Source organism: Oreochromis aureus, linkage group 18, assembly GCF_013358895.1.
Source record: "Oreochromis aureus strain Israel breed Guangdong linkage group 18, ZZ_aureus, whole genome shotgun sequence".
Taxonomy (NCBI): Eukaryota; Metazoa; Chordata; class Actinopteri; order Cichliformes; family Cichlidae; genus Oreochromis; species Oreochromis aureus.
In genome coordinates, this window is record NC_052959.1 from 23856237 (window position 1) to 23881727 (window position 25491).

General features: G+C 39.1%; 1 protein-coding gene across 2 annotated transcripts in view; it reads left to right on the top strand.

Annotated features, from left to right (window-relative positions):
* Positions 1–25491, top strand: part of LOC116313386 (collagen alpha-1(XI) chain-like) — an 80297-nt gene that overhangs the window by 45696 nt on the left and 9110 nt on the right. For both annotated transcript variants that reach the window (XM_039602184.1, XM_031731067.2), the window contains exons 33-54: positions 658–702; positions 974–1027; positions 1446–1490; positions 1868–1921; positions 2053–2106; positions 2945–2998; positions 3278–3385; positions 4020–4109; positions 8166–8219; positions 11636–11743; positions 11833–11940; positions 13043–13096; positions 13596–13649; positions 17403–17510; positions 20803–20856; positions 21604–21657; positions 21795–21848; positions 22112–22165; positions 23320–23427; positions 23609–23662; positions 23937–23990; positions 24377–24430. In XM_039602184.1, the coding sequence (XP_039458118.1) occupies positions 658–702; positions 974–1027; positions 1446–1490; positions 1868–1921; positions 2053–2106; positions 2945–2998; positions 3278–3385; positions 4020–4109; positions 8166–8219; positions 11636–11743; positions 11833–11940; positions 13043–13096; positions 13596–13649; positions 17403–17510; positions 20803–20856; positions 21604–21657; positions 21795–21848; positions 22112–22165; positions 23320–23427; positions 23609–23662; positions 23937–23990; positions 24377–24430 (1476 nt within the window). The remainder of the gene's footprint in view (positions 1–657; positions 703–973; positions 1028–1445; positions 1491–1867; positions 1922–2052; positions 2107–2944; positions 2999–3277; positions 3386–4019; positions 4110–8165; positions 8220–11635; positions 11744–11832; positions 11941–13042; positions 13097–13595; positions 13650–17402; positions 17511–20802; positions 20857–21603; positions 21658–21794; positions 21849–22111; positions 22166–23319; positions 23428–23608; positions 23663–23936; positions 23991–24376; positions 24431–25491) is intronic.

Here is a 25491-nt window from a genome sequence, read left to right on the forward strand (position 1 = left end):
TTGTTACCTGTATATACCTGTATATACAAACTTTGGTTGCTTATGTTTATAGGACCACCCTGTGTCTTCCTATTATATTTTATTTTCCCTTGCTGTAAGAGCTCTGTAACACCGAAATTTCTCATCCGTGGGAAGGTTTATTCTATTCTATTCTATTATAGGCCAGTGCAGGTTTTCAACACTAACTGCTACTCTGTCGCGCTACAAAGGCCGTACCCAGAAGGCTGCAGTAAATATGTACTGTGGGTCTTCATGGAGGATTGACAACTATATTCAGCTGTGTGAATGAAACTAGTGAGTGTTTGAGCCAAAGGGATGAGAGTGAGGGTTTCAGAATGATGCTGGTTATTATTGACAAGACAAACTCGCCTGTGCGCTCGTACAGACATTGAGAAGCAGACATGCTTGGCCCCAGCATGCTAGAACTGACAGTAGTTCAAACTGTCAAGTGCCTATGGGTAACCACTTACCGCATCAATTGGATTATTTATTTTTGTCCAAAAATGCTGTTTCATCCCTGACTCGAACTCCCAGAACAGTTGCTTCTGTCTGATGATGGCTCAGCTAAAACTTCCCAAAAAGGATATTAAGAAGTATTATATTAAGGTGATGCTTGATTTTTGTCCTAAATCAAAACTTTTGTTTTTCCGTTTTCAGGGAATTGCTGGCAAACCTGGCCCTAGAGGGCAACGTGGCCCAACGGTAGGCAATTCATCTGTCTGCCAGCTCAGCCCGAGCTCTCCACATAAATGATTTATTGTGTTTAAATGAAAATCTCATCCTTTAAAGGGTTGTCTATGGGGTTTATGTGTTTTTGTTTTCTGAAAAATATATGCAGTAGGTAGAGAATTTTAGAGAGGGGCAGAGATGGCAATTGCCCTTAAATAAAATTGTTCTTAGGATTTGCTTCTTATTGTTTTATGCTTTCAAAATTTGAACTTATTATTTCTGTAAATATATTTAATGAGTACAGGGTCCACGTGGTGGCCGTGGTGCTAGAGGACCAACAGGAAAGCCGGGTGCTAAGGTAAGTGCCCATTTCAGGTTTTTAATGGTGGGTTCACTGATATCTAATATATCTTTATGTTTATGTTTTTGTATGGAGCATGAATAAAATCAGTAGTTTGGTACAGCTGCTATGTGAAATACATGTTACCGTGCTCACGTATTATACACAAGTTATTATACATAGTACTGTATCTGTGTGTCTGTTGAAAGTCTTACATAAATATAGAGCTACCTAAATATAAAATTATAGTGTATCAATCTTATAAAGCATAGTTCCCCTTTGGTAAATCAGGCAGGAAAATAAATGTGCATGCATGCACATCTTTACTTGATGTGTAACCTCAGTGTCAATGATTTGCATGAATTTTATTCATATTTCACACTACCTGTTTTGATGAAGTTCACAAAATTTCTCTGTACCCTGTCTATCTCCTCAGGGCAACTCAGGCAATGATGGACCTCCTGGCCTGCCAGGGGAGCGGGTTAGTATTGGATTTTGTTTGATCAGCCACTCTTGTTTTGCACACAGACTCTGTGACACCAAAAGTATATCAGGTGCATTGAACTTAAACTTGAACTCAAAGTGAATTGTAGCTTTTTGTAATTTCATTGAAGCACCTCAGATTCTAAATCCTTCGGCTAGTTAATTTTAAATGAGCAACCTTATACTTATTTGTGTAACCTAATTTGTGTCACAAAAAGCCAGCAAATTTATAATGAACGAGGCAATGCTATTTATTTCTTAACTACAGCAGTGAAACAGCTAGGTTTCTCAGTGTGAATCTAATTATATTCCATTTACATGTTGTGGTTGTCATCCGCTATTCTGACTGCTTGATTTATTTTCTTTTCATTTCAGGGACCTCAAGGACCACAGGGACCTGTCGGCTTCCCTGGACCCAAAGGACCTAATGTAAGTAGCTGCTGTCAAACTGTCAGTGAGCTGGCACCATCCACAACCATGTTGATGCTTTTCATGCAAGCTTTTCAAATATTAATACAAATATCTTGATTCTTATGAACCATCCACCTGTTCACCTCCAGGGCCCACCGGGGAAAGACGGGCTGCCCGGTCATCCTGGACAGCGGGGAGAAACGGTTAGTGGGTAATTTTGTACATGAGCACCTTGTGTTGTGATATTGTGAAGTCACGCATAGAGTCTTCCGGCCTTTCAAATAGTTAGTGTATTTCAATGATGTTGAAGTAAAGATTTGGGTTTTTTTTACTTTTAATGAGTACTATTTTTATTGTTTCAAAAAGTTGAGGATGAGTAAAATAGCATCAAATTGTGTAGGAGTAGAAGAAATAGGATATGGGCATGACAACGAGCTGATTAAGTGCGTCATCTGTAATGCTGAAGTCCGCTCATTATCTGTTCTTGCTTCTTTAGTGGTATACAGTCCTATACTGTCTAATTGGCTTTGTGTTTACATCTCCATAATTTGCTGTATTATAAGAGTCAGCACCTCTGATATTTTTAAGCATTACATTTTGTATGCATAAGGGCTTCTTCTGCTTCTGAAGAAAGAACAGCCAAACTTGGATCTTGTTTACTGCACAGGTTTTACAGGCACTTCATACTGAAAAAGCAAGCAACTGTCTATGTGTTTTTTCTAGCCTTGAAACAGTGGTAAAGGAATTATTCTAGTATTGGACTTCACTGAATAGTACTTCAAGTATTAATATGTAAGCACTTTTACTGTGGTATTAAAAAGGTTTGAAAAAGTCAAGATTTAACTTGCTTATACCTGCAGGTGCCAGATTTAGGGTGTGAGAAATATTTTGTCAGCTTAACGATGCATTACAGTGTAGTGTAGTTAAAACTGACTTTCTTTATGACATAATGTTTACCTATTGTACAACACAAAAATGTCAGTAAATCAAATATTAAACTTTGTCCAGTAATATCTTTGATATCTTTGATATCTTCCTCAGGGCTTCCAAGGAAAGACTGGACCTCCGGGGCCTGGAGGAGTGGTTGGACCACAGGTAGATATTCAGCAAATGTCACCATTACCTCCTCCGTTGTGCACATATATTCTGTGTCTCTAGTTTAGGAGTTATGTAGTACAGAAATCTAGGTATATATCAGTAACAATAGCTTATCCTAAAAACTGTAATTAGAAGGCATTAAATGGTTTTCAAATAATCAATGTCGCTGATCATCAATTTGGAGTTACTATGAAGAACCCTGGTCAAGCTAGGAATTATATTTTACATACATTTTATAGTTGATTAACCTTAATATGTCGTGTTTGTCCTTGAAAGGGACCAACTGGAGAGACAGGACCAAGCGGAGAGCGAGGACATCCCGGCTCTCCTGGTCCACCTGGTGAACAAGGTCTACCTGGAGCTGCTGGAAAAGAGGGCGGAAAGGTAAATGACCATGCATTCAAATTCAGATAAATACAGGTCAAAACTTCTTTGATTATACAGAAAGCCTTGTTAAACAGTGCATCTGTCTACTGAGGTGTTATTTTAAATTATTGTTCTTTTAACAACTTACAGAATTCATTTTTGTTCTTAACATGCTTTTTTCAGCCTTTCTATTTCTTTTGTTACAAAATAGCACTAACTATTGAAAAATGAATGGGTTCAAATTATTGCTTTTTTTTGCTAGTGACCAGGAGCCCCCAGTTTAACAGTTTTGTAACCGACATATATTAGTATGATAGTGTGTAGGTAAACTGAAATACACTGATAGAAATATTTAACAACCACATGTGTTTTTTTTGGGCGGGGGGGTTCAATATCCAGTCTGTGCTAGTGTTAATTATTCGTTGGATAGCTCTATGTTTACTGGCCTACATTTTCTTTTTTTGCCATTACATTTTAATCACTTGCTATTGTCCCGCATAATTACGTATAATTTTAGCTGTTATCAAAGAGATCAATCTTTTTTTTCTGTCATTCTCACAGATTGTGCTCTTCTTTGTTTTCACATAAAGGAACTCTGGCTTTCATGATTACCCAATGTCAGTTAACTGAATTATTCTCTTTCCCTCTGCAGGGTGATCCAGGTCTTCAGGGTCCTAGCGGCAAGCCAGGACCTGCTGGCCTGAGAGGTTTCCAAGGTGCAAGAGGTCTTCCAGGGGCCATGGTAACACAGAGACCTCCCACAGATTAATACACTAACGCAAACATACTTAACATGTCCACATGAAACTGTGCCATCCCACATCCTGAGCATCCACCCAGCTGAATTTAGCTCCAAACTCCAATTACCAGGCTAACAACCTGCTGTTAAACCAAATGTCACACTTGGCAGTGGACCTGACTGAACGTTACAGAATGGGCTTTCATAGAACTGAGAGGATTCAGTAATACACAGATTGATATATTTCATCATTACTGGTGTCAGCAATTTTAAAAATATGTTTTGTTTTGTTTTTTTCCAATGTGGCTATGACATCAAGAATGTCCCTCTAATCAGCACTATGCTGCATGTCGGAGGCATGAATTTCCTCATTTAGAATTGCACTAGTAGAGCCTTTCCTATAAGGAATTCGTGTTTAGTTTTCTATCGAAGAATGAGTCAGATCTCTTTGATTCTGATTCAAACCCACAACTTACTGACTGCATCTCATGCACTCTAGCCTTCTGCGTAACCTGAATTAATTCCCAATAGGAGTGGGTGTGAGTGAGAAAAAGTTCAAGGTGAGAGAGGATGCTGACTGAGGATCAACTTGGGGAACTGTGGCTGAAGCTCATTTCAAGGCTGACCATTAAGAGAGCACATGACAGCACTGCTCAGACTTATTGCAGCCGTTATGTTTGTCCCATGTGTGCTAAGGAATGGCTTTCCTTTTATAACGGGAGTACACATATACTGTGTGAAAAAACTCACACATCCTCCCACTCTGTCAAAGTGATTTCATCCACACACAGACACAGACACACATGGACATGTGCACTTCTTGTATCAGTGAAAATAAAAGCATAAATCTTCAATTCAGTTCAGTTTTATTTATATAGTGTTAAATCACATCAGCAGTTGCCTCAAGGCACTTTATATTGTAAGGTAAAGATCCTACAATAATACACATAAAACAGAGAAAACCCCAGCAATCATATGACCCCTTATTAGCAAGCACTTTTGGCATCAGTGGGAAGGGAAAACTCCCTTTTAACTGGAAGAAACCTTCAGCAGAACCAGGCTCAGGGAGGGGCGGCATCTTCCACGACTGGTTGGAAGTGAGGGGAGGAAGACAGGAGAAAGGCATGCTGTGGAAGAGAGCCAGAGATTAATAATAACTAATAATTAAATGCAGAGAGGTGTATAAATGCATAGTGAGTGAAAAAGGTGACTGAAGAAGAAACACTCAGTGCATCACAGGAATCCCCCTGCAGCCTACACCTATTGCAGCACAACTAAGGAAGGATTCAGGGTTACCTGATCCAACGCTAACTATATTCTTTATCAAAAAGGAAAGTTTTAAGCCTAATATTAAAAGTAGAGAGGGTGTCTGTCTCCTGAATCCTAACTGGAAGCTGGTTCCACAGAAGAGGGGCCTGAAAGCTGAAAGCTTTGCCTCCCATTATACTTTTAAATACTCTAGGAACCACAAGTAAGCCTGCAGTCTGAGAGCGTAGTGCTCTAATGGGGTGATGCGGTACTATAAAGTCATTAAGATAAGATGGGGCCTGATTATTCAAGACCTTGTATGTGAGGAGCAGGATTTTAAATTTGATTCTGGATTTAACAGAAGGGAATTAAGGGAAGCAAATATAGGAGAAATATGCTCTCTTTTTTTAGTCCCTGTCAGTACTCCTGCCGCAGAATGTGGGATAAACTGAAGGCTTTTCAGGAAGTTTTTAGGACATCCTAATAATAATGAATTACAGTAGTCCAGCCTAGAAGTAATAAATGCATGAACTCGTTTTTCAGCGTCATTCTGAGACATGACATTTCTAATGTTTGAAATATTGTATAATATGGAAAAAAGCAATCCTACATATTTATTTAATATGCACATTGAAGGACATATTCTTGTCAAAAACGACTCCAAGGTTCCTCACAGTGTTACAAGAGGCAAAGATAATGCCATCCAGAGTAAGCATCTGGTTAGATACTATATTTGTAAGACTTTTTGGACCGAGTACAATAACCTCAATTTTATCTGAATTTAGAAACATAAAATTAGAGGTAATCCAGGTCTTTATGTCTTTAAGAAATTCCAAGTTTACCTAATTGGTGTGTGTTATCTGGCTTAATGGGTAGATAAAGTTGTGTGTCATCTGCATAATAGGGAAAAATGATGCTATACCTTCTGATAATACTGCCTAAGAGAAGCATGTATAATGTAAACACAATTGGTCCTAGCACATAACCCTGTGGAACTCCAAAATTAACCTCAGCGTGTAAAGAGGACTCATTTATTTATATGAATAAATTGGAGCCTATTAGATAGATATGATTCAAACCACTGCAGCGCAGTACCTTTAATACCTACAGGATGCTCTAATGCTCCAAAATGTTATGGTCAACAATATTGAACGGTGCACTGAGGTCTAGCAGGACAAGCACTGAGATGTGTCCACTGTCAGAGGCCATAAAAAGATCATATGTAACCTTCACATACTGTTTTACAGCTACTCTTTCAAGAATTTTTGAGATAAAAGAAAGGTTGGAGATTGGCCTATAATTACCTAAGACAGCTGGGTGAAGCGATAGCTTTTTAAGTAGCGGTTTAAGTATTGCCAGCTTGAAGGCCTCTGGTACATAGCCGATTATTAGAGATAGGTTGATCATTTTTAAGATTGAAACATTCGTTATTGGTAGGACCTCTTTGAAATGACTGAAGTTAAGTCAGAAAGATCAGTTTGAGAAAAAGAGTTTAAATCTTTTTCCTTTTGCAGAGTAAGTGTAGACAGACACACACCACACCCACACAAACGCACACACATACAAATATACATATTTTCATTGTGCCACTGAGCACACACAGTTTATTTTTCTTTTTTTATGGGCATAGAGAGGCACACATACACACACACACACACTCTTCATCACATCGCTCAGTCTTAAAGAAAGGCATAGTGACGATATATGAGCCAATAAATAACTTTTTGTCTGTCCAGCAAAGAAAGATCCTTCCAGTCTTCTAATGCACCGTGGTGAAATGTGGAAGTGGAGAGCCTGCTTGGCAGCCTCTGCACCCCCTGGCTCTGCTGAAGCTTGTAAATTAGTTATTATAATGAAAGTCTTTACAGCCTCTGGTGAACTGTGTTTTCCATAAGCAGTCTCAGCCTCCTGGCGCTGTGATTCAGCACAGGATTTGACATTCAAGGACCAAGATCTTGAAGAGATGACAAAATGCCAGAGATAAATGGACTATACCTGAACTTGTAGCCCACCTTAGGCTTCGGAACCTTGTGATTTTTTTTTCTCTTTTTCATTTTCTCTGATGCTTCTTGAAATTATTCCTGTTGTATTAATAATGTAAATATGCCTACAGAAGAAGCTGTATCACCAATTATTAACTAAGAGATACATTTTCTCTGGTGGGGAACTGAACTGCAGCTTAAGTAAAAGTTTTGAAAATGTGCTATAATGAATTAATTAAATCAGTTCCTTTTTTTAGCATGGATTTCAGGCAAATCTCCTCACTAACCGTTACTCCTTCCAAATAATCATTAACAGAATGTAAATTACCACCAGGCTGAAACTGCCCTTTCTGATTGAAGTTTCATACCACTTTTACTGAGTGTCATTAAGTTTTGTTTTTTCACGGGTATTCATTTGCTTTATTAAAGCTTTTTAAAAGAAAACCTTTAAAAGACTTTAAAAAAGAGGATTTAAAACATGCACAAATAGCCAAAACTGGATACTATTTGGTAGTCAATTCAATCAAAGCATCCCATAACTAAAATGTACATACAGATACTAAATTAGTAAATAGTTCTTCATCCTTCCTTGATTATTTATGGTTAAATTTTTCTCCTAATTGCCAGTTACGCTATGATTTTCTAGAGCCAAGCCCTCCTTATGTGCGTGCTCATACACAGTTCAAGCATGCGTATCCACTTACATGCATACATCCACACAGTAATGTTCAGAGGCCCATTTGACAGCTGTGATTACTGCTCTTTGAATAGCATTGAGTGGCAGCCCGCAGTGAGTGATATCTAACCCTCTCCTGTCCTCTGCTTTCAGGGTCCAGGTGGCTTAAAGGGAGGAGAAGGGCCTCAGGGTCCCCCTGGCCCCATCGTAAGTAGCCTGTTACTATGGTTACCTCATCTCTCTTGCCACAGAGATTGCAGCGAAAAGTAGCTGGTGCTATTGGAGAATGGAGTCACACATGCTGTGCACAGCTCCGTACTTTGGTCATTCAGCAGCACGTGCTATATAAGCTGCAGTGTGGAGGGTGGTAGAACCAAGTGGGGTGGTACGATCGAATTCTGTGACATCATTGCTTAAATCATGGCGTTCAATATGAATATGTACTTCAATATTCAGGGCCAAATGGCATTTTTAATTTCTGTTTTCTTTGTTTAGTTTATTTTATGGCTAAGAAAGAAGTAAAGCTACTTCTTTTGTCATAAACTGGATGGTAAAAAGTCTCTGCCCTAAGTTACGCTATAGAGTATGCATGTCTTTGCTAATGCTGTTCTTTCTTCTCACTGCATTTCACGCCTCAGACTGGTGTTTATTGTTCAGTATAAAAATAATAATTTTCAGCTGTTAAATTTATGTAGCATATAAATGTCTGTACCACAGTTTGAGTAAAAGAAACTGCTTGATTTATAGTGTTTTGTCCAACACCTTTGCTTGAATAATGATCTAACCATTGCCTAATTGCTTAATCGAACAGCAAGTAGGTTCATCCCTGTAACTCGATTGGTCACAAATGTCTCCCTCTAATACTTAGTAGTTACTATAGCAACTGCCGTTGCACAGTTTTCACTCAAATGACAATTCCAGGAAAAGAAACAAAGTTTATCTTTCTGTAATGAAGTCATTGTTTCATTCAACATCGATCACAGTAACGAATGTCTTCATATACACTATAGCAGGAATGTCATCGCACTTGCTCATACATACTTTGTGGCCCTGAAAAGTAGCAAAATTGGGTGGGTAATCTATAAAATAAGTAGGACACTTTTACTCTGCCTTTGTGTCTAAGCCCCTCAGTTTGCGATATATGCAATGAAAAGCCTCAGGAGCTCCAGCGGTGATTTTGTACAGAAAGCTGACTGACAGGCTGCTTTGAACTGGCTGACATTTTGTTCAAGCGTTAAACGTGGGCTCCCGATAATTGCCCCTGCTCACCAGCGACAGAGCAACACCAGATTAGATGACAGCGGATATGCAGAGCACTGATGAAAAGATGATGAAAGTGAGAAGAGGGGCGTTCTCTGAAGGAGTGAAACCATTTCCACAGCAAAATGAGATAGTTTTCTTAAATTGGCTTGAAAGCAAGCCATTGGATGGAAACATGTGATAGACTGTTTTGGTAGATTTCAAAAAAACTCCTTAAAAAGAGTCCAGTGTGCAATGCCCACGCACACAAGAGATGTGATATTTTCCTTCATCGATTTCCTGCCAGAGTTCGAGCTGCTGTTGTGCTGTGGGAAAGTGTGTGAGTTCTGTGTGTGCGTTTCTTTTCTCATCTTTTTAGAGGGTTCTGTGTGTTTGAAAGAGACTGATCAGGAAAGAATAGCACAGGAAAAAAAGAAAGGATGAATGCGACAAGTCACAAACTTTACGAGAAAAACATGGGTGAAATGAGAGGGCGGGAAATGGACTGAAAAAATATGAAGTTATTTGATTCAAAGGAACGTGTGTGTGCTTGTTGAGCATGTGTGTCGTGGTGGCCAAGTTGGCAGGCTGTGGATGACAGTTTGGAGCTTGGTGTGTGTCACCAGCAATGTCTGTCATGAAACGGGCCAGGCATATGAGTGCCAGGTGGCATCTCACATCAGCAGCTGAATCAGAGTGTATGTTTTTCGTGTGAATCAGGCCGAAGCTTTGGCCTGTACACATGCATATTTCATTTTATTTGAAAGCGGCTCTACCCAGACCTTCCCTGGGTAAGGGAATGCCAAAACGACCTCGTGATCAACAATGTAGTTGCAGTTCATGTGATTTGGGGTACCTAGACAGTGATGAGCACCCACCTGGGAATAGTGAAGAGCAGGATAATAAGGCATGCTGATGTGGGGAAAATGGTGAGACCTTCCAAAAGGCCTTGGCTGGGAAAAGCAGCTCAGGCCTATTAAATAGATAAGAGTGTTCATCAGGACGGCTCCCTTCATAGGTAAGCTTTGAGGCTGTCCGCAGGGTCAGTGTAATTTTAGAATGGTTATCAGTTAATGGCTATATTTCTGGTATGTCACAGCTTATAGTAATGCTGTGGTTAGTTATTGTGGTTAGTATTTCTAACAATCAAATAAAAACTTAAATATTTGCACCAGACTGCAAATGGTACCATCGTCTTAAGGGAAAAATTAGTTGTTGTATGTGCACAGGTAATAGGCTTTTATGTTCGTGAATGATGTTTTTCATTCAAATCTACTTCAGATTATCGTGACAATATTCTCTGGGAATGCTATTCCTTCAAATTTCTTTAAAGTAAAGTGACAGGTTAGAGCTAATCCAGTTAAAACAACATGGCGCTTAAATGTCCTGACTCTATTTTGTCATTTGTGGGTCTCTTAATAGGGACCGAAAGCGAAAATAATATAACCGGCAACTGTGAAATGGCTGTAAAGTAATCTGACAGAGGAGTCCAGCAGGCTGAGATTGTTATTCTAAGTGTTTGAGATTGCTTTTTGACATTATCCTGTCATGCATGTCATGCCTGTCGCATATACTGATGCCAGCTAATATTATTAGCTTTGGCTAATAATATTATCGCTACTCTGTCTACAAAGGGACTCTGTATTCTTAGAACCACATGTGTTTTTGTAAGAGTTTTGTTATTTTGCTTTTTTTTCCCTGTTTGACAGGCAGTAATCATTTCAGTCAAAATGGTTATAGGATGGTCTGCTAGTCCCAGGGTTGTCAGATAGGAATGTTTCCATCCATTTGTCCATCCACAAGTAGACACAAGTGAAAACCTCAAAATATATTGGGAATCAGTATATTGCCAACCATGCACAAACATGAACTGTGATTTTTATAACATTTTTAATATCTGTCTATCTCACATAAGACAAATAAGATTTCTTTTTGCTCTCCAACTCTATAACAGAACTCCTGTCTTATTTAGACAGCTCTCTCAAACTATCACTTGGGTTTACACCATTGTCTTCCTGTAGCAATTAGCCTCTTACAACATTTTTATGATGCCTGACTCTGAAGGAGTCCCTTACATTGTGCTTTTGGAGAACAGTCTAAACACGTCTTATATTGAGCCAATCCAGTCAAAAGCACTGTGTTTTTTGCTCAATAAGAGACAGATTTCAAGTATTGTTCTCGTTGATACTTTAGACATGAAAGTGTGCCTCGAGGTTTAAAATACCAGAATTTTCTTTCTAGGCAGACTTTCTAATCAATTTACACTTTTTAAGATTTAGTTTAGACAAAGCACACTTCCTTTTGGCTTAGCTGTTTCTTAGCTTTACTGTAGCAAATTGCGTTTTTGAGTAAGTCAGCAGTGACTGATGAGTGTTTGTTCACAGGGTTCTCCTGGAGAGAGAGGTCCTGCTGGCTCTGGAGGTCCCATTGGTCCCACAGGACGTAATGGTCCTCAAGGACCACCTGGCCCTGCTGGAGAAAAAGGGGGTCCTGTGAGTTGTTTTCTCACTTTCACTTGGTGAAATACCTATTTAAGTTCAATATGTCGAGATTTTACAATATTGTGCAAATGATGTTTTAGGGAGAGAAAGGTCCCATGGGTCCTGCTGGCCGTGATGGCATTCAAGGTCCTATTGGTCTTCCTGGTCCAGCTGGTCCACAGGGTCCCCCTGGTGAAGATGGTGACAAGGTGGAGCAAAGTTTTAATACCTTAAAACCTAGAGTTGATTAATTTTTATGTTTGCCACAGGGAGTCATAATGTTTTATTTGTTAAAAACAAAAGCTTTTAAGTTCTTGGTTAAAGATAAAAACAGAGAAATGAAAAAAAAAACAAACATTATTTTATAACCTCAAAGAAAGCTGTCTGCTTCAACTATGAACTCCTCTTTATTCTAAAGTATTCTAGTGTCAATGTGAGGCCATCTGTCCGACAGCTAAAACTTGGCCAAAAGTGGGTCATGCAGCAGGGCAATGATCCCAAGCACAGCAGAAAATCTCCACAGAATGGCTGAAAAAGGAAAAAAAATCAAATTGTTACAGTGGCACAGTCAAAGTCCAGACCTCAGCCTGAAATGTAACCTTAAGAAAACTGTGCATAAATGAATGCTCAGAAAAATCAGTGAACTGAAGCAAGTTTGTAAAGAAAAGAGAGACACAGTTCCTCCAAAACAATGTGAGAGACTGATAAAGTCACACAGAAAATGAATATTTGAAGTTATTCCTGCTAAAGGTGCTACTACAAGCTATTAAATCTTTTCACAGGACTATATTTATTTTTTTTATTTTTTTTAACTATACTTAACCGCAAGCTTGTTATGACAGCAATTACTCCCGATAGAATCTTACATTAAGTAAACAAAATAAGCACACACTAACGGCTTTAGAAATCTTCTTAAATGCAAATAGACAAACAAATCCATGTACTGAAATAGCCAGTTGTTTACACATCCTGTGTACCCTGAGGCCAGCAAATCCCGCATCCACACTTGATACACTGAACCAGAAATTTGCATTTTTACATTTGTAACCATGACACCCTCTTCAATCCCAGTCACGTCTTCTGCCACAGCATTTTGTCAATCATAGAGCCAATGGGGTTAGACAGGGAGCCAATCAATTAATTACAAACACTCACCCAAGGTCTTTGTGGGCCAATCAAATTAGAATCTCTTGAGAAATATTTACTGCCTAATCATGGTAAAGGTGACACTTTAAGATATTAGACTTTGACTAAACATCGAGGAGAGAGATTTGAGCTCTGCTTTGTCTGTATGTGCTTGTTACACTGCAGGGAGAAGTTGGTGGACCTGGACAGAAGGGAAGCAAAGGAGACAAGGGTGAACTTGTGAGTCTTTTTTTTTTCCTCTCGCTCTCTTTTGATTTAGTTTTATATCACAGATTCATTTAAAGCAGTGAGTTTTATTACAATTCATGTTAAATGACCAAAAATGCTGATTTCACCACTTAATTGAGTAGAACAAAAGGGCTAGATTACTAGAAAATGTTTCTTATTTTGCCCTTAAAAGTCTGCAGCATATAAAATACTAACTGAAGTGATGCTATGTTTACAAAATGGTTACTTAGTTTGTAATAAGAATTGCAGCGTGTTCTGTCCTCATCTTAAACGCTTGTATTTTTTCAGTTGACTTTTGTTTGTCCTCACACGCATCACTTCAAATACATTCAAGATTGAATTAGATTTTTCTTGCCGGTACGAATGGCATTCTTCCAGGTAGACAGTGTGTGATGGAGATCAGGTTTAGCATGCAACTATATTTCATTGCTCAATTCAGATGGCGTGTCTATCACGTACATCTTAATAATCAGCTTCCTCCTGTTTGTAGGGTCCACCAGGCCCAACGGGTCTCCAGGGTGTAGTTGGAGCTCCTGGTCCAGCTGTGAGTATCTCATCCTCTGACCATCTAATGTCAAAGTTTATTCTCTGAGGTATTTTCATACACTGATAAGAATGTAATCCTAAAACTTTAAAAGAGTTACATGAATACCCGTTTATATTGTACTAAAATCCACTCCGAATATTGCTTTCTGTTTTCACAAAACTTTCCAACCTTTATTTCACCTTTCCTGAATTTTTAAAGACTTTCTTTCCATCATTTGTGATGCCTACAAACCTAAGTGCTGTCTTCTTAATGTCGTCTCTTCATTACCATACTGGCTTCTGGGTAAGAACAGTGAAATGGGAAATCAGATTTTAAAAACATTTTTTTTCCAAAACAAGGCCCCATGAAGACAGGGAGGGTGTAATAAGACCAAAAGGCTGCCGGCTGAAACTTGTTATCTCCAGACCTGCAGTCCAATAATGACGTGCCATTGAATCGTGTCTCGTTTTGAAGGACGACACCTTTTTATTGATTCATCATCAGCCACACTCTGATATGAGCAAAAGTTACTCTATGCGGGTTTTTGCTTAGCCATTTCTTGCTGATTGTATGATAATCAGTTAAATGGGTTGTTTAAGTGTTTAGATATATTTAAAAACTGGACACTTGAGCCATAATTGTGCTTGCTTGGAGACCCTTGGTTTAAATAAACAATATTTCATTTCTCAGATGGACAGAAATTAACAACTGTTCAGGCAGGTCAGGGCCATATTATGCAAGCACTATTGCTTTTTTACTCTTGCGTCTGCAGTCCAAAAGCCTTTGGCTGCACTCCCTGTTCATTTTAAAATTCCCCATCCTTTTATCATTGTAATGCTGCACAAATTTCCTTTTAATTAGAACTTTTAGTTGAGGTACTGTATTAGTATCAGAGTACCAAAAAAGACTTTTTCATAAAAGACAGCTTTTATCACCCATTAATTAAAATGCAGTTACAAATTTGGTATTTGTTATCCTGGAAACTCATGCAAAGCATTACACTTGTGACCTTGCGCTTACAAAACAGGCTTACACGCAGCAATAACGTGCCAGTCAGTGCGCCAATCATTTCCCTACATTAGGTTCTATGGCACCAGGACTAGCTGAAAATACTGCCCTGTATGGTGCAGAACATCCTCTACTCTTCCATCTCATTAACACAACAGGGAAAGTCCTGTTTCTACAATAGCTGATGGCCCGAGGGCAACTAACAGCTCATTGCTGTAAATTATCAGGCCTTAACAACCATTCTAGCACAAATCCAGCATCTGCAGGGCTCTGTGGGGGCTAGAATAGACCTGGTGAGACGGATTGCCGTGAGCAGGTAGTGCTCCCGAGCTGCATAACAAATTATTTAACAGTTGTTTGTCCTGGTGAGTCAGTCTGCTCATGTGTATTCATATCTTCATAACTGAGTCCTGACTCGTGCTGTGTAGTTTCAACATCATCTGCTCTGTTTTTATTATTGCATGTCTGAATGCTGTTATCACTTGTGGCTACACTATGTACCCCACTTCTCAATCCTGGAAAAATGCTGGTGTATGCCGGGAAAATGAACGATCCAATTTCCTTCTCTGCTAAGGCTTAACAAGATTTACAGCAGCTCAGTCACCGGTGCTGTTGTCTTCAAGATGCAACTGAGGTCAAGCATTCGTAATGAAACAGTCTATGGCAAGGCAGTATTGATCTTCATCAGGATGTGGTGAACATCCTGTCCTACAAATGTGCTCTTGTTTAGCAGCGGCTTATAAAAAGACAAAAAAATGAAGTTGACAAGAGCAATCTTGAAAATGTCACTTTTCAGAGGACAACACATTTTTAAGATATGAAAAAGCTTATTTCTAACATAATGTAAGGCAAACAAAAACCCCACAAGAGCCACTTAGATTTATTTCATGAACAATCTAAACATAAATTTTGCGAGATCCATTTCAGGTATGTCATAAATTATACCTCCCCGAGCATGCGTTTGGTGCCTGCAGATCTAAGCACAACCACAATACAAGTAACTATGCTGAATAATATCTCATTCAGTTACACCAGCTACACTTTTTACATTTAAATAGATCTATGCAAAAATTAGTATGGAGTCTTAAAAATATAAATGCTCTCAGCTAGCAGTTTTAGAGCACGTAATTATGCACCGACTTGTGCTGATTAAAGTCCTACCAAAGCATTTTTTTAATTAGGACTTCAGTGTGAACTGAAAATTTCAAGTTGTTTCTGACTGAGATCTTTAATTCAGAGAGCAGTATGTAAGTATGCTAAACATACTGTTACAGTTCATAGTTAGCTTTTGCTTTTCTTTTCATAAATTACACTTCAAATGAAACTTTATTTATATACTAACTAATTAAGACTAGATGCAGGCCAATCCAAGGTAAATGATGGACAGTAGTTCATGTGTCCCTGCAGAACTTATATCTACTGACCATTGTTTTTTTACAGCCCAGTATTTCTGCTTAACTGGTAGGAAAAGTGCAGAGTTGAAACATAATGTAGTGTTCAGTAAAGGTTTATACTTGTTTTTATACTTGTATTAATTACAATTATACCCAAAAATTGCCATTTGTTTCATTGCTCATGATCAATTGACATAAGAAATTCACCAGTGTTGGAGTGTTTTCGCGTAACACAAGAAGTAAGCTTCATACTTAGATGGTGAGCTGTTATTGCGTTTTCTATCTGTTTTGGCAGGTCCGGATAGTTTCTTCCTGCAAAAGCCTCTGTTGCTCTGTTTCAAGGGCAAGGATGGTGCCAACACATATACGGAGGTTGCAGGCTGTGCATGCAGTGTTACAATGAATAACAAATTATGTAGCAGTTGAGGTCAAGCACTCGACATAGAGACACAATTCTTTTCTAGTCTCCCCGAGGAGATGTTCAGACAGTTAGATTTGTGACTCTTTTTTTTTTCTTGAAGTCGCTTTAAACTTTAGTCCACCTCCTTGTAATCACCTAACATTTCCTTCTAAACTGTTCTGCATTCAGTACCATAGCCTGAAGCTTCCTACATGTCCCAGGGCTCAGTAAGAGCTCCTCAAGCACTTTCAAGTGCTGACATGCGTTTGAACTGAAAACTCCCAGTCTGTCAGCACTTCACTCTTTCCCCACAGTCTCCTATTTCCATCCTCCGTAGCTCCGTGCACCTCTGGCTTCACAGATGAAGTCAGCATCTTTCACATACACTGTTTTCCATAACCCTTTGGCTATACTGTACTCCATCCTGCATTCCCTGATGAGAAGCTTTGGTAGGATGGCTGCTGTTTCCCCTGGTAGACCAGCAGCACAATGTATCAGCGTTTAGAACTGTTGTCTCTCTCTGGTCCATTCCTGTCGCAAGTTTAATTTTCTTCCTCACACAGTCCTCTGAAAAACAAAACGATCAAACTTCCACATGTTGGTTGACTGTACATTTTAAATAACCTGTGAGTGAAGTGAGATAGACCGTTGACCTGTCATGGGTGCATTCTAGCCACTCCAAGAACCATGGGCAAAACCATGTTGGTTCTCAGCATTGATGGATTGATAAAACTGCAGTAAAATGTCCTTCAGAAAACCATTCAAGTACTGTAACTGTCCATCCTAATCTGTGATTGAATGTGCGCATCGACCCACCCTCTCCTGTCTGAGCTTGGATATACTCTGTAACCTTGAAATTGATTAAGAAGAATGAGAAAAAAAATCCCAGTTAGTGATTGTAGAATTGCACTTGGTCAGTGGGAGTGAGAGTAAAGGTGTTTGCATGTCTTGCACTTTAACCTCTCACAGGGCAGTGATGGTGAAGCTGGACCAAGAGGACAGCAGGGTATGTTTGGCCAGAAAGGAGATGAAGGACCAAGAGGATTCCCAGGTTTACCCGGACCCATTGGACTGCAGGTAATTCCCAAAATCTGAGGAAATCTGAAACTTTCATATCCATATTTTGACTCTCTAACTCTAGTTCTCTAAACGCATGACGACCAGGTCACGTTGAGCAGTGCCTCATAGGTATGTTCATTTCTTTCCCTTTGTCAAAGCCATCCACAGCAGAATGACTTCCTCCACACCCCTAAAACCGACAACATTTCATCTCTCCTTACATCATTTACATTACATCAAAACAAAGCATAATTTATTAATGCAGCCTTGACTCCTAATAGCACTTTGTATTGCTCCTGGACAAATAATGCTTTTTCCCCTTCAAGGACTTTTCTTAGCATAGACCGTGCTAAAAAATCCATCACCATTGTGAACATTTTTGCATTTGGCATTTTGCCACAACATTAATGGCGGAGGAGAGACTGCCATTGGTTTTTCCACTCAGACTACATTATTATTATGCAGTAAACCGCTCCCCTCTAGTACTCTCAGGTCTCAGTAAGAGACCAGCTGCTGTGGTATTTGACCAAGTATTTAAATCAATGTACGGTAAATCCATTTATCTTTTGCAGATGTCTTTTAATGGGCATATTACAGTAAAGATACAATATTCAGTCCTTAGAAGATTCAGAAAAAAAAGGGCAGCAACTTGCTTTTAATGAGAATGTCAGGGTGTTGTACAAACCAGGACTTAGACCAGGTGTTAAACATAAGGCTCGGGGACAGATGCAGCCCAGCAAAGACACCAGTCCAGCTCATTGGACAGTATGTATGATTTTTGCAGTGGGTTCCTAGAGAAAAAAAAAGCAGTTTTCACTGACTTTGTGTAAACTTTATATTTTATAATTATGGGACACCCTGGGCAATGAACTACCAGAACTTTTATTATGTAGTGTCTCTGGTCTGGCCCGCTTAAGATGAAAGTAGCCAATGTAAAATGAGTTTGATATCCCTGATATATACAATAGAACTGACACACTTCTTGTTTTGGATATATAACAAGTGACCTTACAAATGACTGGTGTAGCTCAAAATTGCTTTATAACACTGGACTTATATATTAAATATACTTATACATGATGTAGTAATAGTAATATTTTAGGGCTTTTGTCAATAAGTGACCTCCAGTGTTTGGTCCCACCTCCATGCACATTTACCTATGTCTACTTCTATTATAATTTTAAAGCAAAAACCAACAATTTGCACCCTTATTTGGTTTGATATGATCAGAAGTGATTAATGTTAGCTCAGTCTATTTGGATATTGCACATATGAATAGTTTAGTTCAGGCTAATTTGGTTTATTCAGAAGGTTAGCATTAAGGTTACCTTATCTTCTTAGTGGAAAACTTTAAGGGAACCATCAAGCTAGTTATAACTAAACATTGCGAGAAAAATATAACAAACCTGAGCATTTTGAAGGCATTCGTCTCCGAGCATGCACTTCTTATTTATTAAATTACCAACAGCAAATCTCACAAACAGCACCACGGTTATAAGCCCTTATAGCAAAATAGCAGGTAAAAATATCAGCATATCACCTATAAAACATCATACAAATATACCTGAAATAGTATAGTAATCAAGGATATAGTAATCCTTCATTATTGGTTATTGTGCATTAAAGTCTGTTTAAAAAAACTTGGTCTTGTTAGTGTTGTAGCTGTAGATGAAGCCAACGCTGTTTGTGGCCTAATTACATTTTACCATAACAAGTAAACTTAAAAGTGAAGACGTTTGCCCCATACATAACTGAGAGTTTGTAAGCTCAAGAGTGTTCATGTTGCTGCTGCACTGCTCTATTCAGTTCTCCCTTACTCAGAACTCCACAGAGTCAAAGGAAGAGCGAAGGGGTCAAGCGTTCGCTCATTTAACCCAGTGAACCGAAGTTTTGGAAACTTGCTTTGGTGGCAATGAATAAAGAAACGGCACACTTCAGAATATCTCAAAGTCAATTATCCAAGGACTCACCGAGGATGAAATTAGAGCAAAACCCTGCTGGTCAATAGGGCCAGATAACGTTGTTATTAAGTGCAATTGGCTTTTAATTGGGCATAATGCACTCGATCTCAACTCTTTTAATTATGTTTGGCTAAGCTGCCCTTCAATAGATGGCAGCAGCTGCTGCGAGCTCAGCTTTTCAATGCAATTATCTGTAGCATTAATGATTTTTGACTATGGGGAATGAATGGCTCCAGTCTGAAAGCCCTCCATCATTTGGGGCCATGTTTGCCGTGGAATATTGGAGTCCTCACTGAGCGGAAGAAATCTTCAGATTAAGAGGTTAAGATAGGAACACAGAGGAGAGTAAATATCAGATTTGATTACACCAGAGTGTGCTCATAGCTCAAGGCTAGTGTGGAAAATAAAAGGAAATGGCAGTCATAAGTAAATATTTATTGATTACATGTGTTTGAATGATGTTTGCTAATTCAATCCGTGCACCTATTTTTATATCCGTTCGAATATACAGTTTAGAAACAAGCCTGAAAGTCCGATATTGATCGACGCCTGTCACTTCAAAGCATTAGACATGAAATTGTTTGATGCTTGATTTATTTTCCCATTTGTACAACCCTTATGCTTTATTACCATGTCTATATCCCAGTCACGCTCTGTAATAAATAAGCCTTTCCTGTCATCACAAAGGTACAGTAAATCAACAAAATGGACTGAAACTACACGTATGTTTTTGCAGTGATCGATATGCATGTCATTTTCATTTTAGAGTAACTTATCATTACCGCTGCTTTCCACCCACCTTATGATTATGCATGCTCCATCACCGGAGTTAAACAAACACAACGCATAATATCCATAATTATGCCAATACACAATAAGCTACAACAGCAAGTGAGAGCTTCTTCATTTCTGTTATAGATCCACCTTCCCAAGGTGTATTCATATTGTTTCAGTCAAGCATGATTGAATCCCAGGACTGGATAATACGCATCGCCTGGGCTGTCCCCTTTGTTTCCACTTTGCTGTGGACGTAGATGGATGGCGTTTCCACCCTGCAATTTACACAGGCTGATTATACCCAAGCCTCCAATACCCTTTAATTACAATAGGTGTCCTTTTTGACTAATTGTGTGTTTACTCGCTGGGGTTCTGCTTGTATTAATGCATTCTCCATTGCGTTGCACACTACAACCCCACTATTCAATACACATCATCTGAAACTACCTGTTAATGAGCAGCAAAATTGTATGTGTCTTTACGTTAGTGGATTTTCTAATGTGCAGTTTTGTCTCGAGTGCTGCCTCGCATGACCTTTTCTCTGAGTTTTGAAAAATTTGTCTGCTTTCCAGGGTTTGCCCGGCCCTCCTGGTGAGAAGGGAGAGAATGGAGACGTCGGACCAATGGTGAGTGCAGCTCTCTTTCGCATTGTTTTCACGTATAAGCCAGTGAAGTGAGAAATTGTGCTGATTGTTTAGAAGTTTTGGCTTGTAGCTGAGTCTGGCGGCTCCACCAGCTGTATAGCAGATGTAAAAGAACCGAACATAAGCATTCCAAATATTTAAATTTGCGTGTGGTCTGTTTCTGTGCACTGTGTTTTGCGTCGTGTTTTATCACGTATTATTTGTTTGCTCTTTTAAGAGTCAGAACAAACAAGTTTTTGCATGAAGGGTTGTTTTAATGGCATAATCTCACACCAGCACTTACAGACGATAAACACAGATGCAGAGCAGCTTAGTTTTTTCTCTCCCTGTCTGTGTCTGACACTGTTCAGCAGGCTGCTCCTCCCTGTTTGGCTTCTGTGTTTTGATATGACATCATTTCAGATGAAAGGCACAATAAAAAATGTGATAAGCTACAACAGTGGGTCTGACATGTCTGTTGATGTTGTTGCTACTGCATCTACAAGTAAGACAGCAACTACGACAATGCTATTATTAAAGTTACATACTATAAAGGAAGAAAACAATGTCTTAGAGTGAAGAAGTGATCACTGAAGGGGGCCGTTTATCCTTATTTTGAACTCTTTATTTTTCTATGTTTATTCTCCGAGAGTAGCTTTTACCTCAGTGCAGCCTCTCACTTCATACTCTTTTTGAAACTACGTGTTTTAATGCCCTTTAATGACATACGCTCTCCTCGCCTTTGGACAGGGTCCACCTGGTCCTCCTGGCCCCAGAGGTCCTCAGGGTTCCGGTGGAGCCAGTGTAAGTTGATATTTATTTTCTTTGCCCTCTATTAGGCTTCAGTTACAGTTAGCTTTTTTTTTTAAATTACAGCTTGTTAAACAATTTCTTTTTATAAGATTCTTGTACTCACTGCTGTCTCTGTGATTTATCTGCAGGGTGCACAAGGTCCTCCTGGGAGTATTGGTACAATGGGAGGTGTCGGTGAAAAGGTAAGAACCAAATATTGCTCATATCTTTTTCAGCTCCTAGAAATGAAATTCTATCTTTTTCTTTGGTAAGTTTTGCCTCAAAATATGTTCGTTATATTTGCTGTTTCTCTTTCCACTTCTCAAGGACACTGCTATTAAAACACAAACTGAAAACACTGAGTTGTCAGTTGATACGCTAATTAGCTGATGAAGCTGGACTGTTTGATGTCAGTGTGATAGTAAACTTTTCACAAACTAATTCACATATCACTGTAACATCACAGGGAGAAACCGGCGAGGCTGGCAACCCAGGACCACCTGGAGAGCCCGGTATCGGCGTAAGTGCTCTTCCTTGCTTCAATCTAGACGGCGTTTTTAACATCAAAGCCACGAGAACTGACTACTTACACACATCTAAACAGAGATTGCCACACAGTCTAGCAGTCTGCATTCTTGTGCAACTGGGACTGTTTTAACAATCAACCTATAAATATTGGTTAGCACACCTAATTAAGTTGTGTAATTACATGACACTTCAGCTGTCAGCTGTTCTACGGTGCCTCTAAGTATTTTTACCTCTGATTAATCTAGCTTAATGTGTAGATATGCTAGCAACCTGAGGGCTTTTAAGCAGATAATTAGCTCAGCCATATTTGCTACGCTCCACCCTTGATTGTCTCATTCATCTACCATCATGGGCTTGGCTGCAATAAGGGTAAAATTCTGAATATCTTATGTTCTGTGACAAAAGTATGACATTTGTTGATGACATTTTTATGGTGATTTCATTTACATAATATGCATAAAATGTGCTCTATGATGCAGCACCTTGTGTTTGCCTGCAAACATCTCTCAGCTTTCCTTTCTTACGGTATAAAAAAGGAATAGTTTTCACAGCAGTCATCCCGAACATCTTAGATCAGAGCTTTGCCATCAATCCAGACTAAGCCACTGCTTCTGTAAGGCAAGGGACACCTCACCTTGAGTCTGTCAGGATGTATTGACGTATCCGGCTGCTGCCTCGCTGCTGTGTACAGTGACAGATAGACTCCAGTGCTGCACGTCACAGTGAGGTCAACTTTAAAGATGCCATGCTGGCATTCGCTCCAGCATTGCTCAGCTCTATTGGACCAGTTAATGATTCTGGGCTTGTAATTACGCTTCAACTGCTGCTCTGAGTCATAGCCAATGCTTAAAGATTGCTATTACTAGAGTCAGAGACTATGCTGGACTAATTTGCTTTATCATCTACTGGATAAAATAGAAATTTTCATTTGAAATAGATGCTCAAAAGTTCAGTCAGTTGGGCTGAACAGTTTTTTTCAGTTTTCTCCTCTTCTGGGCAGTTTTGTGAAAGTTTTGATGGTAGTTGGAGTGACAGTTTCAATAACATATTTGACTGGTTCCATATTTAGTATCCTATTGTCAAAGTAGTATGGATGGCTCTTATGTGATCTTCATGGTGACAAGACATTGATTTCTATTTCCTTAGGGCCCGAAAGGAGAGACGGGTGAGAAGGGAGAAACTGGGCCCCCGGGAGCTGCTGGACCCGCCGGTGCACGTGGACCCCCTGGAGATGATGGTCCCAAGGGTAACCCTGTATGTCAGCTGCACAAAAACACACACACGCTTCCATGACTGATGCACTATTAGAGCTGCCAGCGACAGCGTCATTGTGTCATATTTCTCAGTCGAGCTTTCTTCTGCCACAGCTGTTGTTGACACAATGTCAAATATGTGAAGCAAGTTCACTTTTTTCAATGCCTCGATCTGTCTGCAGGGTCCTGTCGGCTTCCCAGGAGACCCTGGCCCCCCTGGTGAGCCTGGTGCTGCTGTAAGTGCTGCATTTATCCCTCAGTCAGTGGCTTCATGTTTGCAATATCACAGAATTTAATGTATATGCATCATAATAATTATGGTTATGAGTTAGTGGCTTTTAATGATAGTCAGTAAACTCGAAAACAAAGAAAATATGATCAGTATTTCAGTATTATAACTTTACCTTTTCTTTTTATCTGTGAAAATTCTTTTTGATATTATAGTGCTGTGTCTCAGGACTATAATTGATTAATGGTGTTTTGTCTGGCTCATTTGTGTATTTTGTTTAGGGTCTGGATGGTTTACCTGGAGACAGAGGAGATGATGGAGAGGCTGGACAGCCAGTAAGTCCAACATTATCATATTACTGTAAATGTGAGAGAACAGACCAGGATTTACTCTTTCATTAGTTAGTCGTAGTCTTTCTTAGAATTTAACATTAAAAATAACAGTAATGGAAAAATGAAGATCAAATTTCTAATAGTGCTTATTACAAACAATTTCAATTTCGTACTGCTGTAATGTATACAGTTTACAATGAGGAAGCTCTAGTAATAACACAGTGAAGTGAGTGTAAAAGAGACCAAAAAACTTTCTGTTTCATATCAATCCTTTAAAACTGGTAACATCTGTAAAAATCTCTTTTTACAGATGTAGAGATATCTCATTATGTAACATCACCCTCCATTTTTATGAAGTGGAGTTAAGTGTTCTGTCTATTCTACTTTAGGGCCCTTCAGGTCCATCTGGTGAAGCTGGAGTACCAGGACCTCCTGGCAAAAGGGTGAGTACATTTCAAAAATGATGCATGCGATGATACTTTGATTCGAGACATTTTTAGATTCACAACATTCTTAACATGCTTAGTGCTACTTTACTACCCACGGCACGGTGATACATATTTATGATCATATACTCGGGTCTTTAATTGATCCATGGTTTCACAGGAAATTTGTTCCGTTAGTTAAATCCTAGAATAACCAGTAATTTCCATGAGCAGTCATACTGCAGGACAGTATTGGCGTATTGTGAATTTGACTGGCAGCAAGAGTGAAAGAGTAGGACTGCTGCTGCTGCTAATGTCAGGAAATGAACTTGTCACTATAATTTCAGGCACTCTGCACCCTTTCATTCACACCAGACTTCAGCTGAGGTTATTTCATTTCACTTGGGCTGCTTTTTTATGATGCCTTTCAATTACGGTAATAATGTTTTACAATTATCAATAAAGCATGTTGTTAATGTACCATATTAAAAGCTGCCACAGTGTGACAGGAGAGAAGGACACTTTAATATTTCTTTGGGGTTTTTTGTTTGTTTTTTTCCCAGCAGTGTGGTGCCACTGAATATGCCCAATCAAGCACCGATTCCACACATTTCCAATTCAATTTTATTTATAAAGCACCAAATCACAAGGCACTTTATATTGCAAGGTACAGACCCTATAATGATACGGAGAAAATGCCAAAACTCATATGATAGAGCATTTGGCATAAAAATATTGAGGCACCACAAAATTGGCTTCCTCAAAACTGTAACAACTGACCTCAGTGCCTACGAGATGGGCTGTAGGACAAAATATACCAATGATTAGGAGATTGCACTTGTTTTTATGGAAATTTCCAAAATGTTTCATAGTAATGTTACATAATATTTGTCAGGTGGTTCTGAAAAAGGCACCAAGTCAGGACTAATTGAATGCCAGCATCACCACTGGCACAGATTAGTGGCAAAAAAGGTATATTTAGATATAAATCTATGGACCTCGAGGAATAACTTTTGCTTTAAAATGAGCAGTCTGATATTGTCACAGGGGAGAAACATATCTCAGTGCCATTTTTCTGT